The sequence below is a fragment of the Coloeus monedula genome (genome assembly GCF_965178545.1).
Source record: "Coloeus monedula genome assembly, chromosome: 13".
Lineage (NCBI taxonomy): Eukaryota > Metazoa > Chordata > Aves > Passeriformes > Corvidae > Coloeus > Coloeus monedula.
This window is the reverse complement of record NC_138793.1, coordinates 19500789-19516048: the sequence shown is the minus strand read 5'-3', so window position 1 is coordinate 19516048 and position 15260 is coordinate 19500789. Positions and strand designations below refer to the sequence as shown.

Sequence of the window (15260 nt, the reverse complement as noted above, 5' to 3'; positions counted from 1 at the left end):
CAGTCCCATCGTCTACAGTGGTCAAAGAGTGGCAGCATCCTCTGGAGGGCTCCGACAGCCCTGGAGCCCCAGAGCTGGGTCGTTCTTCTCTTGACGATGTAGAAACAAAATTCTTAGGGATGGCTGTCAAAATATAGGACACTCGGGTCTTAATTTAATTTTTTAATTGTATCATCTCTTAGGCCAGCTCCCAATTAAATGAATTGTACGGGATTATTTGTGCAAAATCTTCAAAAAAAAAAAAATTTGCTTTCTACAGTGTACTGCACCTTATGAATAAGACGTCTACGGAATGAAGTTCATCTCTTCAAGTACTTTGTACAAAGATAACACAGACACAGACTCAAAAGGGTCTGAGATTTGCAAGTATCCTTATAACCTCAGCACTTCTGCAATAAAGCAATTGCTCTCGACGATTCAGTCTGCCCAAAGCGATTACAATTTCAGTTCATGAAAATCATCAGCAACATCAAAGTTCTAGCATTTGCATGATAAATCAGGTGAATTAAAGTAGATTAGTAGACACAAAGCAAACTATTTCACAGAGGCTGCAGTGCAAGTTCATTTAAGCTAGACAGAGAAATCATGCTACACAAACGAATTTAATGCTTTGATAATTTTTCCCTTGCAAACCCCATGAAAGCAGCTGAGGATCACCATAAGTCACTTCCATAAATTATTCTGAAGTATCTCTTCTTAAAGGAATTTTAAAGCTGGTTAATTTTTGCCCAAAGAGTTGGCTGAGCAGGTTGTTCTGGGACTCGGCGCTGCGGTAGCTGGCCGGGCCGGCCGCCTTGGCCCCGCGGGCCACGCGGGGGCCGTGCCAGGAGCCGCGCGGGGACGGTGCCGGCCCCTTGGCCAATACTTGGTGGAGGCTCTTGCCCAGAATGGCCTTCCTGCGCTTGACGTCCCCGTTGGCGTGGCGGAGCTCCCCCTTCTTCTGGTTGTAAGGGTCCAGGACCATCTTCTTCAGCTGTGGGCCTGTTCTGGCCTTGGGTCCCAGCTTGCTGCAGTGCACGTCCCTCCTGCTGGGGGACAGGCCGGGAGCCTCGGCGTTGCTCCAGCTGCCACGTTTGAGCTCAGCCGTGCTCTCGCTCCTCGCCGGGCATGGTGGCCGTGTTTTCTTCTTCTTCCCATCTCCTTCCATGTTCTCCCGGGAGCCGGAGCTGCTCCGGTGGCTCAAGGGCTTGTGCTCTTTTCTCCTCTTTGGGTGAAACTTGCCGGTGGCTCTGCCTGGTTCTGTGTGGCCATGCCTCGTGGTGTTGCTGGCCACCTCACCTCTGGGCTGGTGGCCACTGGATTTGCCTGGGTTGCTGCCTTGTTCCTTGGCATTAGTGCTACTGTCCTTAGCCTCAGGCACGGATTTCTCCTTCCCTGAGATGGGCTGCTGACCCTCCTCAGCGCTGCTGCTGGGGCTGCCCACACCGGGAGCAGCCTCGCTACCCACGGACTTCTTTGGTGGCACCGAATCTTTGGCAGCTCTGTTGAGCGTGGGTGACGCTGTCTTGTCCTTTGGGGGCAGGGGCTGGTGGACATCTTCTGGAGACGTGGCCTTAGCTGCACCTTCCCAGGCAGAGGCATCACCAGCACTGGGGTTGCCCCATTTGTGGCTCTCCTTGGCTGGTGGAGACTCCGCCTGAGGGGAAGGAAGCTCTGAGACCTTCCTGGCAAGCTGGAGAAAGGGGATTGCATCCACAGCGTTGGTGTCTGCACTGGGATTTTCCAGGATACATGCCCTGTATTCATCTTTGTTGCCTGTGCTTGTTTTTTTGTGGGCATTGGCACAGCCATGTTTCTGGGTCAGGAGGGGAGGGGACAGTTTTTGGTTGGTGGCCTGGTGACAAGCCAAGCCAGCAAGGTCCATGGGAAACTCAGGCGAGTCCAAGAAAGGAAGTGGTTTCCCATCAAAGGCTCCTTTCTCCAGTTCCTCGATGGCCAGGCCAGCGATGTGGCCGAGCTCGGGGCTGCCCGCAGCAGGCGGTGGCAGAGTCGGGGACAGGCAGGGAGGTGGTGGCAGGGGGTCAAACGGGGACTTCTCCATCTCCGCCAGAAGCTCTGAGAAGTCACCCACCAGGACTTCTGGTTTTACGGGGGACTGGGGTGCTCCCTGGTCATCAGGAGCTGCAGGGAAGGAGTCAGTGGGAACCTGCAGGCTGGGGCTTCCAGCTTCTACCAGCTGAAGGTCACTAGTGGGGTCCAGGCGGATGGGTGACCTGTGCGGGACTGAGCTGCCATGGTGAGCCACCTTCCGCTTCTTGCTTGGCGGCATTCCCTCCCGGAGAGATCCGTCCTCCTTCACCTTCTCCCTGCCCTCCCTGGAGGCAGTACCAGGCCTCATAACCCCTCGGAATTTGAAGGTCTTGCTGCTGCCCGCCAGGTGCTTCTCCATGTGCCTGTCGTACTGCTCCTTCTTGGAGAAGGTGTAGTTGCACATGCTGCAGATGAAGGACTTCTTGATGACGTGCATGACGTCAGCGCAGAGCTCACAGGCGTACAGGGTGGTGTGCTTGATCTCCTGCTCCTCCACCACACCGTGCTCCTGGCTCAGGTGGCTCCGCAGCTCTTTGGTTTCCTGGTAGAACATGGGGCACTTGTGGCACAAGTAAATCTTCTGGAAGCTGTGCACGACCAAGTGCCGCTGGAGCTTGAAGGGTTTGGGGAACTGTTTGCCACAGTGATGGCAGTCCCGGGAAGGATCCTTGCAGTCTGGGTGCATGGGGACAGATTTTGGGGTGCTTTCACTTTTTGCCGTGTGCTCCGGAGATGGGCTGGAGGATGTTTTGGAGGAGCTGGGTGCAGGTGGCTTCACCTTGATGTTGCTTTCCAAGGCCTCCTTCATTGCCTTCTCCTGCTCGAGGGGCAACTCCTTGGGGCTCTTGCTCTCTCTGCTAATCCCGTGCCGGCCGCCGGGGTCACCGTGCTGGGAGGACCTGCTGGGCTTGCGATACATGATGGTGTTGAGGAAGTGGGTGACAGCGGCATTGTCCTCACCGAAGCAGCCAGGCAGGCCCATCACCGACTTCTGCGCCTGCCCCTTGCGCGCGAACTGGGTGGCGTGTTCCCGGAGGTGCTCGTTGTACATCCAGACGTCGGAGATCTCCTTCAGGCACATCCCGCACGCCCACAGCCCGGCTTTGTTCCTGGCATGCTTCTCCTTCAGGTGGTCCCGCAGCTGCTCCCGGGAGCTGAATTTGCGCTGGACACACATGTAGCAGGTAGGAGGAGGGGAAGGGTTGTGGGAGAGCTTGTGGAAATCCAGCTCCCCCAACGTCAGGAACCACTGGAAGCAGACTTTGCACTTGTACTGCTTGTCTTTGGTTTTGATGGTTATCTCCCCGTGGTTTTTCCCCAGTTTCCCATCTTCCAGCTTGCTCCTGTGCTTGCCTGACTTTGGCTTCAAACTCACAGCGTTGTCCTCGCCATGGCCAGGAAGATCCTCGCAAGGGCTGAAGAAGCACACGTCTCTCATTTTCAGCTTTGCGTTCAGCATCTCGATGTCGATGGTGTGAAATTCAGGGGAGTCCGAATCCTCATTATCCTTGGCATCGTAGGACTGCTCCGCCAGGTCGGGGGGCTCGGAGCTCACTTCCTGCAGCGAGTGCTCATCCTCAAGGTCCATCAGAGGCTCAAACATGTCCTCAGCAGAGAGGCTTTCCCCCTCCTTCTCCAGACTGCCCCAGATGTTCAAGCTGGGGATGTTGTCCACATGGCTGTTTTGGCACAAGAAGGTCAGCATGTTGTCCTCCAGGTCAATGTCCTCCTTCCCTTGGTCAGTCACCTCCTGGTCCAGCCTCAGCTCGATACTTTTAGACCCACTTGGAGCATCATCTCTGCTCTTGGCCTTGCTGCCATGACACATGTTCAGCATCAGGGCATCGTCAACGGAGATGGTCTCGTACTCACAAGGGTCCTCCCTGGTGACACAGAAGGAGTTGGTGTCGCTGAGGTCAGAAGCCAGGCGGATGGTGAAGAGGTCGATGGCCCCCACTGGCTGCAGGTTGACCTCGGGGACAGGTTTGGGTTTCTTGCTGCGCTTCCCATACACCCGCGTGCACTTCCTCCGCACAAACTGGTCATCCCTGGGGAACAGCTGGGAGAATGTCGAATCATCATCAAAAAAGCTCTGGAGGTCCGAGGTGGCTGTGCTGTCCCCGCAGTGCTCCCTGCCTGGTGGCACATCTGCCTTCGCCCACCGCTCTGGCTCTGCGGGAGGAGGGCTGGTCCCCGGCGTGGTGGGCAGAGCACCATGCCCAGAAACATTTTGGCTGGTTCCCAAATCATGATTCTCCAGCAGCAAAATGCCTTCAGCAGGAGCTGTGGGAGCCTGCAGGGCACCACTCCAGTTCCTGGTGTCACTGCCTGCCTCAGGACTGTCCCCTGTCCCAGCATCTGTGTCCTCTGTGCCCACTTTGCCCCATCCCTTCGCTACTTGCTTCACAAACCCACTAATCCATTTTTTGCGAGCCTGTGTGTCTTCCACTCCATCTGGATCTTCCACTTCCCCAGGGTAGGTGACCATGCCCGTGGCTGTCTCCTGGCTGACCATCTCCTTTAGAGACACCATCCTGCTGCCCAGGTCTTCCGCAAGCTCGGCCGCACAAGGGGACCCTTCGGCTTTTTGGGAGTGCTGGGCTGTGCTGGTCCTGTTTTGCTCCTCTGTGGAGATGCAACCCCCTGGCTCATGCAAGCCCTCCGTGATCCCGGGCAGGCTGGAGCTGAGGACAGCAGGACTTGTGTTCTTCTCCAGCCCACAGGGACCATCGGGCTCATTCCTGCTGGGAAACACCTTTGCTTTCCTTCGCCTCACTTTCCTGTTGAGCTGCTTCTCAGAATTGCCATTCTCCTCTCCAAGATCTTTGCTTTGGCTCCTCCTGCCCTTGTCTCCCTTCCTGACCTGCCATCCTGAATCCAGCTTCCCAGACGCTGCCTCTCCCGATCCCCTCATCTCCGGGCGCGGTCCCTTTGCCTTCCCCTCCCTCTGCAGGACCCGTGTGCGGTGCAGCTCCTGGGACATCTCCAAGGAGATCACGCTGAGGTCGCTGAGCACTCTGCTGACCACCTCCTGCATCTGCGTGCTGGGCTCCTTCTCCAGGTCTGGGAGTATTTTCTTGGGAATGTGTTCAATGGTGGAGGTCGGCTCCTGTGAGCTGCAGGTTTTGTCTTTGACTGATGCCTTCAGGCTCCTCCTGGGCACCTTTTGGGCTGCTTTTGATGTCTTGTGTGCAGGAATCAGAGGGGACCTGGGAGTCTTGCTGGGCTGTGGCAAACCACCGTTCTTCACCTGGTGCTTGACAGCTTTGTGCCTGGTCAGACCGGGCTTGGACCGGAAAGTGGCTGAACAAATGTCACAGGTCACTGGGAGTCCATTGGGCTTTTTCCCCTTGTGGAGTTCATTTTGGGAAGGGTCTGGAGTACTGTTGGGTGCGTGGTCCTCTCCTTGGCCCACGCTGTTTAACACACAACCCCCAGCTTCTGCAGCCCCATGGCTTTTGGATTTCTCCCCTTTTAAACTCTTTCCTTCACTCTCTGTGGTTTTGGAAAGACCAAGTCTTGCCTCTGCTGCCCCTGAAAACTCATGGCCATTTAATTCAGCAGGACCAAGATCTCCAACCCTTGTAAGACCTCTGCTGATGGCAGCTGATGTGTCCTGGACAACAAAACCATTGGACAAAGCCTCTGGTTCACTTTGATGCTTATTCCCAACATGGGAGCAGCTTTCAGGCTTGTTCTCCTGGTTCAGGTCCACCTCCCTTTCTCCCATGGGCAGAAGATCCGCTGTGGGCTGGGTTGGGTAATCCCGGGTTTCTGGAGGACTGGAGTTAATGACTGTGTCTGCAATGGTGCATCCTTGGTTTTCTTTAAAATTTGGCAGCACAGCACCGGCGTTTTCGGGGACCTCTTTCCCAACACCCTTTTGGTGGAAAGGCGGCGAGCAGGGAAGAGAACAGTCCTTCCCAGGAGATTCCTGAGGAGCACCCATCTCCAAGGCAGAGCCCACCAGACCGTCACCATAGAGCACAGTGCAGGGTCTCACTGTCCTCTCTCTTCCAGGTGATTCGTAGTCACCCAAAACACCATCAGGGAGGCGATGAGGATGTTCCTCAGCTGCTTCCATCGGCACAGCCCCGCAGTGATGCAGCGAGGGAGAGAAGGTGGGTGCCCTTTCCCACGTCCCTTGCTCTGCTGGGCTCACGGTGTGATGGATGTGACGGCTGTTGGCCTCGGGAGGACAACTCTTTGTGAGGAATGAACTTGGTGTTGTAGGCAGGGACAAGCAGTATTTTTTCTCGTCCAAGAGTTGAGTGCCAAAGCTGGGGACCTCCCCCGCCTTGGCCCCACTGCTTTGCAAGCATTTGAGGTCAGAGTATTTGGCGGGCAAGAGCAGGCTGGCTGGAGATTCGCCCGTGTAATGACAGCCATTGAGGGACAACTTGTCATTCCCTTCTCTGGGAACCTTTGCATTGACTGTGCCGGCTTTTATCTCTGTCCGCAAGCCATGATCCTGGTGGGCATCCTCCTCAGAGGAACCTGGGGGGCTGACGGGACTCGTAGAAGCACTGCCCGGGTGCTGTGCCCCTTTTCCAACCCGACTCCTTTCCAGCCTCTCTCCCTCTTCTCTGCCCAGCGTTTCTTCCTCGAGCAAACCACGGCTGAAGTGGGATTGCTCATGTTTCCTAAATGCCAAGGTCATTGTGTTGTTATCTCCCTCCTGCTCTTCCCTGAGCCTATCAGCTTTCCTCCCCTGCCCTGGCAGCGGGGTCACCGCAGTGCTGCTGGGTGGTGAGAGGTCATTACGCTCCTGGGAAACACCATCTGCAGGGATATTAATGTCCCTCGGCTCCGGGGGCTCATTTGCTAAGTGCTGCGGCTCTGTTACATTATTTTGCAGCTCCGGCTTTGCCGACGTGGATTGTTTTGCATGGTAAGAGCCCTCTGCATCCAATGACTCCAGCTGCTCGTGTCCACTGGGAGAAGAAAGTACCTCTTTCCCTGGAGCAGCAATATTTCCCATGCTGCTTTCGATGGGGATATCCCCTTCCCCTGGGGTCTGATCTTCTCCTTCCAAGGCACCACCGCTCTGCTCCTTGTGCTCCGTCTGCACGTGGGTGGTGGCAGAGGGGTGGCTGGGAGCCAGCAGCCCGGGGAAGCACGGCATCAACAGCTCCTCCTCGTTGTTCTTCACTGTCCGGGCAACGAAGAGCTGGAGCTGCTGCAGAGGGTTGGCTGAGGTCTCCTGGGATGCCACCATCATCTCCTGGGAAGGGCGGTCGCTCTCCTTGGGGACACTCAGCATCTCAAAGAGAAGCACTTTGGGCTTGCTGGCTTTGTCACTGGGTCCAGGGCTTGCATAGGTGGTGGGACTCTTCCCCTCCTCCGTTTCCTCCCCACCACCATCCCCTTTGAGATCCACAGCATTTTTCACTGTTTTGGGGGGCTCAGTCCTGCTTAAGGGTTTTTCTTCTGTATCTGGGACCTCCTTGACATGAGGTGAAAAGGTGAGATCCAAGGCTGGGGTGGGACCCTGCTGAAAGCCAAATTCAGTCTTAGGGTTTGGGAGATGGGCATCAAACTTCTCCAGCTCCGCAGGATCAGGGTCTGCTTTCCCCGGCACAGGGAAGCCCTTGGCACCGCGCTGGCATGGCAGGGATGGCAGGGGGTCTTTGGTTACTTCTGCTGCATCCATGGTCTCGGGGAACACGGAGCCAGTGACAGCAGGAGGGCTTTTTGTCACAGGGTCAGTGTAGACTGGAGCCTCTGTTTGGTCAGTTGTGCTTGAGCCAGGTAGACTTTTGGAAGAAGACGCATCTTCCATCTTCCTGAGGTCTCTTTCCTCAGCGGCTGCAGCTCCCTGGAGCTGCTCACTGTTGTCTTTGGAGCAGAAATGGTTTGTGGTGAGTGGGGCTGGGACACACACCCCGGTTTCCAGCGAGCCCAGCTCCAGCGGGCATGGCCAAGGCTCCCTGGGTCTCTCGTAGTCCTCACGCGTGGTCACCACGTCCGACTTCTCCCCTGCCAGCCTCTCCCCAATGCAGAGGCTCGATCTGCCCAGCTCACCTGCCAAAAACAGCCCTTTCTCCTGGGCTGTCTCTGGCTCTGGCAGTGCCGGGAACCGCTCGGCCCCCTGCACTCGCAGGTGCACAGCCACGTTCTGCTCAGATTTCGGGAGGCTGATGGACACCTCGGAGTCCAACTTGCTGGTTTGCAGTTGGCTTTCCAGCTCTGTGACCAAGCGCTTGATCTCCAGCTCATCATCTGAAATGTTGCTCATGAAAGTCACGTTGTAATCTGCGATCCTGTCCGGCAGCGGCAGGGAGAGCTGGCTGCTGGGGACAGCTCCTTCCTCGGGGAATTTCTTGGCCGGTGGCTTCTCCACAGAGAGGCTGTGGAACTGAGTCATGTCTTCTGGCAGCATGGGAGCCACCTCCTCCATGAGGGACCAGTCTTTCTCCGGTAGGAAGGCTGGGTACGATTGCTCGAAGGGCAGCGGTTTGCGGGGGGCATTCCCAGGACAGGGGAACGTTGTCACATATCCATCCTTGCTCTCATACGGATCGAACTCGGAGACGGGGAGCTCTCCGAATATCGATGAGGAGTCGAAGCTGAGCGGGGAGGGCACTTTGCCCTGCGGCATTTCTGTGGCAAAAGGGGAGATGCTGGAGTGCTTCTGCTCGAAGGAGCTGGCGCCGATGTCATCCCGGCACAGGTACACGTCATCCATGTGGGAAGAGCCCAGGGATGGGGGCTTTGGGAAGAGGTTATCATCATAGTGACCAGGAAGGCCTTTGGGATCAAAAAATGTGTTGTCACTGCTGACATACGGATCGGGAGCCTTGGCAGTGAGCATCATTCCCACTGCATCCTCCCCGTAGGGGGGAGCCGGTGTGGGATAACCCTTCTGACCGTCACAGAGCCCCTGTCCCTTCGCAAATTTGATTCCTGCTTCTGAGCAGGTGGTGCTCCCACGGCCAGGACTCGCTTTGTTACCGCTGTGGGGTGGAGCAATCACCTCCTCTGCGTGGTACTTCAGCCCTTCGCTTGGGAAAGGGGCAAACTGGTGCCTCTGGTGGTCCGTGGTGAGCTCGGGAGAGTCCTGAGCCTCCAGGGTGGGTTCTCCTGCCTCACCCGGGAGCTTTGCTGCTCCTCTGGGCTCTTCCACCCCCTCCTTAGAGGAGAACCTGGCAGGGCTCCTGCCTGGGGTGGCTGTGCCGGGCGCTTGCCTTTCCTGGGGCTGCGGTGACGGCTCCTCCTTTGCACAGTCCACGGCAGCAATGTCTGGGTCGGTACTTGGCCGTGTCCTGGAGCCTGCCAGCAAAGGTTTGGCTGAGCCAAACCTCCTGCTCCCCCTGGCAATGTCCTCTTTGCTCTCCTGGCTTGTTTTTGGGCTGCTGTACTTGGGAGGGCTGAGAGCAGTCCTTGGGACGTGGGCTGGGCTGCCTGAGCGCCTCCTCCTCTGGCTGCCACCCTTGTCACCAGCCCCACCAGCACGGGGTGGGCTCATGCCCATCTCTCCAGGCACGCTGTGGTTGCTGCCAGCAGATGAGTGGCTGCTCTGCCTTCGGGCTTGGACAGCACAATCTTCTTTCTCAGCATCCTCCTGACTCGGGACATCCCTGTCCTCCTGTGCCTCCCTTTTCTGACCGTCCCTTTTCCGGCTGTAGCTCCAGGCTGGGTCTTTCTCCCTGGCTCTCTCACTTCTGCCCTGTCGTTTCTTGCTGAAGCTATACTTGCTCCTCCCAATGAATCCCGTGCCACGCTTCTTCCTGCCCCGGGGCTTGCTGCACTCTGCCCCCTCCTCATCCGAGTCGGACACGTAGTCGTATTCCCGCAGCCTTCCCTCCCTGGTGGCTGCCAGCGGCCTCTCGGTGGCCTGGGGGAACTGGGCCTGCTTGCTGCTCTTCACCTGCAGTTTGTGGAGCTTGTTCTTCTGCTGCACGATCTTGTGGATGAGCTCCTTGCTCCACGTCCCGCTTCGGGGCTTCCGCTTCTTCATGTCCTTCATGGAGAACCGCGGTGGCTTGGAGCTCTTGGTGGCGATGCCTGGCCCCACCTCTCTCTTTGTCGGAGGCTCCTGGCTGAGTTTCCTGGGATGCTTTTGGCTGGAGCTGGTGGCTGGTGGGACGCTGTTCTTCCTGCCTGCCCTCAGCCTGGCTGTCCTCTCCGCTCCCTCTGCCGCGAGATCCGGCTCCTGCGGTGCCACCCTGCGTGCCACTCTCCCTTTGTGAAGGTGCTGCTTCTCTGCCCCTCTCTTCATCTGCTCCCCACCTGGGTGGCCATCTTCATAAAAACAGCCAGCCTTGGCCTCTCCCGCTGCCTTCTCCTCCACTGTCTGCTTGGATTTGCTCTCCGAGGCCAGCCCTTCCTTGGCCTTGTGGGCCATCGCCCCGCCGGCCGCCTTCACGCCCGGCAGCTCCTCGTCAGCGAACACATCGATGAAGCTGCTGTCGATCTCCGGGTTATCCGACTGGTATCCCAGGCCGTTGAGGGCCTCGGTGATCAGGCTGTCCAGCTTGGCATCGTCGATGTCCAGGTCGGAGGCGCTGAGCGGGAGGGAGCCGGCAGCCAGGCCGTGGAAGAGGCCGCCTTTCAGGGCATCCTCCTTGCCCTCACTTTTGCCTTCCCCATCCAGCAAGAAGTCATCACTCTTGTTTAATGCCAACAGCTGTCCCTGGGGATCCGGAGAGAGCGCCAGGCTGGGGGGTTTGGAAGGCTCCAGCGGGAGCGTTTTCCGCCCCTCGGCTGCCCGGGGAGCATCCCTGGGCTCTCCCTGGGCAGCGGGGTGGGAGGCGCAGAACTGGCGGTGCTGCAGGAAGGAGGACAGGTTGCTGTAGTTCTGGTCGCACTGTCTGCAGGTCAGGAGCACGTCCAGCTGGTCCAGGCTGGCGCTGCTCAGGGAAGTGGCCAGCAGGTGATGGGAGGAGTATGGCGGCGGAGGCTGCTCCCCATCCAGCCCGTCTGAGCATCCTTTGGCCACCTCCCCGCCGGGTTTGTGGAAGGGGCTGGCCGGAGCACATTTCAGGAGGCTGTCGTCTTTCAGAGCATCCGGAGGGAAGTGGAAGGACTTGACAGAGTCTGGGGTGTGGTAATGAAGTGAGCTGGGACTCAGAACCTCTGAAGGGTGGAAGGCTTTGTTGGCATCCTTGGCATGGCAGGGGTGCTGGAAGAAGGGCGAGGGGGTCAGCGCTCCGGACATCTGGCTGTCCTCGAAGCCGGGGTTGAGTGGGCTGCTGGACATGGGGGACAGCGATGAGCAGGTGCTGCCACACGTGGGGTTGGGGACAGGGGACGGCAGTGGGGACTCACACGGGGAGGCAGCCACCAAGGCTGATGGTGGCAGGACCAGCCCTGAGCCCGACGAGCTCCTTGAGGGAGGAGGAGGAGCTGTTTGAGCCATGCTGTAGAACAGGGCTTTGCTTCTCGAGTCACAGGCAGGAGACCCTGGCTCCTTCCCACTCTCAAAGGAGAAAGCTCCTGTCACGCTGGGATCTCCCCTCTGGAGGCTCTCTCCTGGTAAGAGCTTTTTGCCGTGATACCCCGGAGAGTTGCTTATGGGGGGCCCTTTCTGGGCTTTCCTGCTGCCCTGCCAGTCCGACGTGCCCAGGGGGAAGGGGAGCTTCTGGCTGCTGATGTGTCTCGACAGCTCCAGCCTGTTTGCACCGGGCATTGCAGAAGGGAGGTGCATCTGCTGCCAAGGCAGCCTGGCATTCTTCTGCCTGTGCTGCCTCTGCTCGGGGCCAGACTGGCACTCAAATGAGAACTGGTTTCCAACAGGGTTTGAATAAGGTGCTGAATTCTGGTCCATGGGAGAAAACGCCTTCGTGGCAGCTTCCCAAGCTTGCACAAGCCTGGGGTGGGTGGGTGCCGTAGTGGGAACGCTCGTCTCGAAAGGCACGGCTCCCGCGCCGCTGCTGCCCGCGGGGGAGCTGCAATAGGCCTTGCTCTGAAAGTGCACTTGGGACAGGGAGTTTGGTGGCACCGTCCTTCTCAGGGGGCTGCTCTGCACCAGCAGCCGCGGGCTGGGGACACCGTCCTTGGCTGAGGCTTGCCTCTTCCCCACCGGCTTTGGCATGGTAGGCGAGTGTAAACTAGACGGAAAAACAGCTTGGTTTTCTTGGAAAGTGCTTGGGGTTTGGTCGATAGCACCAGACGACGGGAGAGCACCAGTGGGGTCGGCGGGATGCTCGGCCCTGCCCTTGCAGCAGGGCACGGGGCCGTGGTGCGGGGCCGGCGGCGGCGGCGGGTGCAGGAAGGGCGGCGGTGGCGGGGCCACGGGCAGCCCGTACAGCCTCCCCTCGGGGGACACGTCCTCGTAGGAGCCCCCGCTCAGCGGCTCCTCTGGCCACTCTCTGGAGGACGAGTGGAAGGCGAAGGCGCCGGGAGCCAGCTGGGCGCTGGTGGCCATTCCCACGTCCAGGTACTCCTGGCTGCCGGCGTCGCTGCGGAACGGCTCCTTCCCCGCGTCGTGCAGCAGCTGGAAGGGGAACTGGCACGGCAGAGCCCCCAGGCCGTGCACGGCGGCTTTGCCGCCCTCGGAGAAAGAGCTGGGCTTCTGCACCGAGATCCCGTAGGTAGCACCGGCAAAGCTCTTCTCCGGGGAAGGCCAGGACTCGGCCCGGTTCGCCTGAAACTCTAAATAATGTAGCTGCCCATGGGTGCCGGGGCTCTTGAGGGGGATGCCGGCGGCGGGGGGCTGCCCCTTGGGGCCGAGGGAGGGGCCGGCCTGTGAGGTATAGTTGCTGGAGGTCCGGCCGCCGGCGGCATCGGGGAAGCAGCGGCCGAAGCCGAGTTCTTCTGGCCGGAGCTCGGCGTCGCGCTGGGGGATGCTGGGCACGTGGAAGCGGTAGCTGCCGGCCGCGGGGGCCACCTCCGGCTTCTTCGGGGGCGTCACCTTCTGCTGGGGGTAGGCGATGCCGATGGTGGGGCTGGGCCGGGTGCCGGCGATGCTGAGCCGGTAGAGCTGCTGGTGGCCCCGCTCGCCCTTCCCCGAGCGCCGGCTGCGCTCCCGGGCCCGCCCCTTGCCCGGCGGAGACGGGGGGCTGCCCTTGACCTCTCCCCAGGTGCTGTCATTGCCGAACTTGGGCTTGCAGTGGAGGGATTTGAAGTCGATCTTGCCCGCCTGCTGCGGCCGGATCACGGCTTCCCGCTGGCTGTGGGGCTCCTTGTCCTTGGGGCCGGGGAAGGGGGACGCGCCCTCCCCGCCCAGCGCCCTCCCATCCTTGTCCCCGCAGCCTTCGCAGCCGAAGTCCTTGTCGGGCTCTTTGGGGCCGGCCTCAGTATCGCCGATGGTGTAAACATGCTGGGTCTCTCCAGTCATGATACCGAGGAGGGGACAAGGCTACAAAGCCCCGCTGTCCCGTCCCGCTGCGAGCTGCCGTGCCCCCGTCACGGGCATGGTCCTCCGCCGATGGGCACCGGCGCGGGCAGAGGGGCAGCAGCTCCCCAGGGCCGGGGTGGGGGCGGGTCCCGAGGGCCGGCGGGGCTCTGCCGCATCCTTTCAGACCTGCAGGGAACAGGAGAGAAGAGAGGAAGGGTGGATGTCAGTCAGGGAAGGGGCCAGGGGAGGCACGGCAGAGATTTTGGCCCCTTTACTTGGACTGCGGCTGGAGGAAGGGGCATCGCAGCCCCCCCGCGCAGCCCCGGGCTGAAGCCCTGCAGCTTCGGGCTCTTCAAAGGATGCTCAGAGCAGTTCACCTCTGGCAAAAGCTGCTGAAGAAGCACTTTTCTTTCTCCCGGGAAAGCTATTTCTGGGTTACTTCTTAGCAACATAAGCAGAAAAAGATGACAGAAGAGCTCCACCTACGGATTAGTGGGAAGGGCTGTCGGGATGGGCTGGGAGAGGCATCCTGGGAAGGGCTCTCAGTCCCCATGTCCCCGCGTGCCCGTGTCCCCGTGTCCTCTTGTTCCCGTGTCCCCACGGCCCCGCTGCCGGAGGGAAAATGAAGGGAAAGTATTTTGCTCCACCACCTTCCCCCTGGAGCTGCCCCTCATCGCTCTGAAACCCTTGGAGAAAGGACCTGAGCTTCTGCTGCCTCTGCCTTAACTTTGCCACCCTCCCTGGGAAAGCGCCCTGGAAATTTTAGATGTTATTAAGGAGGCAAAAGCAGAAAAGCCGAGTCCCAAATTTCCCAGTGGATTTTACAACCCAGACCTCGGGGCGTTGGACACGGAGCGCAAGTCAAGCGCAGCCTTTTAAAAGGCGCCACCAGGATTTTATATGAAAAAAGGTTTTAATAAAAAGAAGGGTAAAGTTCTGCTTTAAAGAGTCTTTTTTGTTTGTTTGTTTTTTTGGTTTTTTTTTTTTTTGGTTTTTTTAGAAAAGTCTGCTGGAAACAGGGAGGGTTTATTTCTCCTCCCTCACTGGAAATGTTTCTTTACCGTCTGCTGCAGTGGGTCAAGGCACGACACTGCTGGGAAGGGGTGAGGAGCAGGAAATTCAGCTTATTCCTCTCCTCCTGGGGGTAATTCCCACAGATCCCAGCCTCACTTGGTTCACCCATCCTGCCCAGCAGTGACCTGAGCAGAGGAGATTTTCCAAGGAAAACAAGAGCACCCTGCATCTATCCAGGGTCTCATCTCTCTGTTCCCACCTGGAATCTGTCGGGATGAGCACCCAGCACCCCCAAAGCTGCATTAATAACAATATTCGGGATAGAGAGAGGCGGCTGCATCCCCCCTGCTCCTGCAGGGATGCAGCAGCGCTCCCGGGGGTCCCCTCTCTGATTCGAGCTCCCGGACCTGAATTCCTCCCCAATTTCACACCCTGCCGAGTGAAACGGATCCGGGGCCGATAGGGTCGGAGCCGAGCGTGCCGGCTCCGCGGCCAAAGCTCACACGCGGCCCTTTGGCACAAAGGGCTCTGCTGGGAAAACAATGCCCCACTTATGCCTCAGCCAGCCACAAGTCCAGAGCCCGTTCGCTGCTGTTTAAATTTGCAAAGGCTCCTTGCCAAGATAAAATACCCAAGGCCAGCGCTCGCTACATTATCACAGTCGGGCTTTTCAGCCACATAAAGGAGCCTTTTTTTGTTTTTGCGAGGGAAAGGCTCGTCGGTGTGGCTGGAAAGCTGCGGGATTTGCATGGCAAGGGCTGGGGGGGGGGCCCGGTGCTGAGCGCCAGGAGACACAAACATCCTGCTCCCCGTGCTGGCAGAGGGACGGGGATGGGGACAGCAGGGCTGGTGGCACGCAGGACTGCCCCACTGATGATGGGACCCACGGCCTGCTGGTGGTGGCAGAGCCTGGGCAGGAAATGGGTGTGAATTT

General features: G+C 58.8%; 1 protein-coding gene across 1 annotated transcript; it reads right to left on the bottom strand.

Annotated features, from left to right (window-relative positions):
- Window positions 1–676: 676 nt before the first annotated feature.
- ZNF469 (zinc finger protein 469) lies at window positions 677–13312 on the bottom strand (the record flags this gene model as incomplete). The annotated part of the gene is made up of 1 exon (XM_082289804.1): window positions 677–13312. The coding sequence occupies one exon, from the start codon at window positions 13310–13312 to the stop codon at window positions 677–679; it is 12636 nt and encodes a 4211-aa protein (XP_082145930.1).
- Window positions 13313–15260: the final 1948 nt, after the last annotated feature.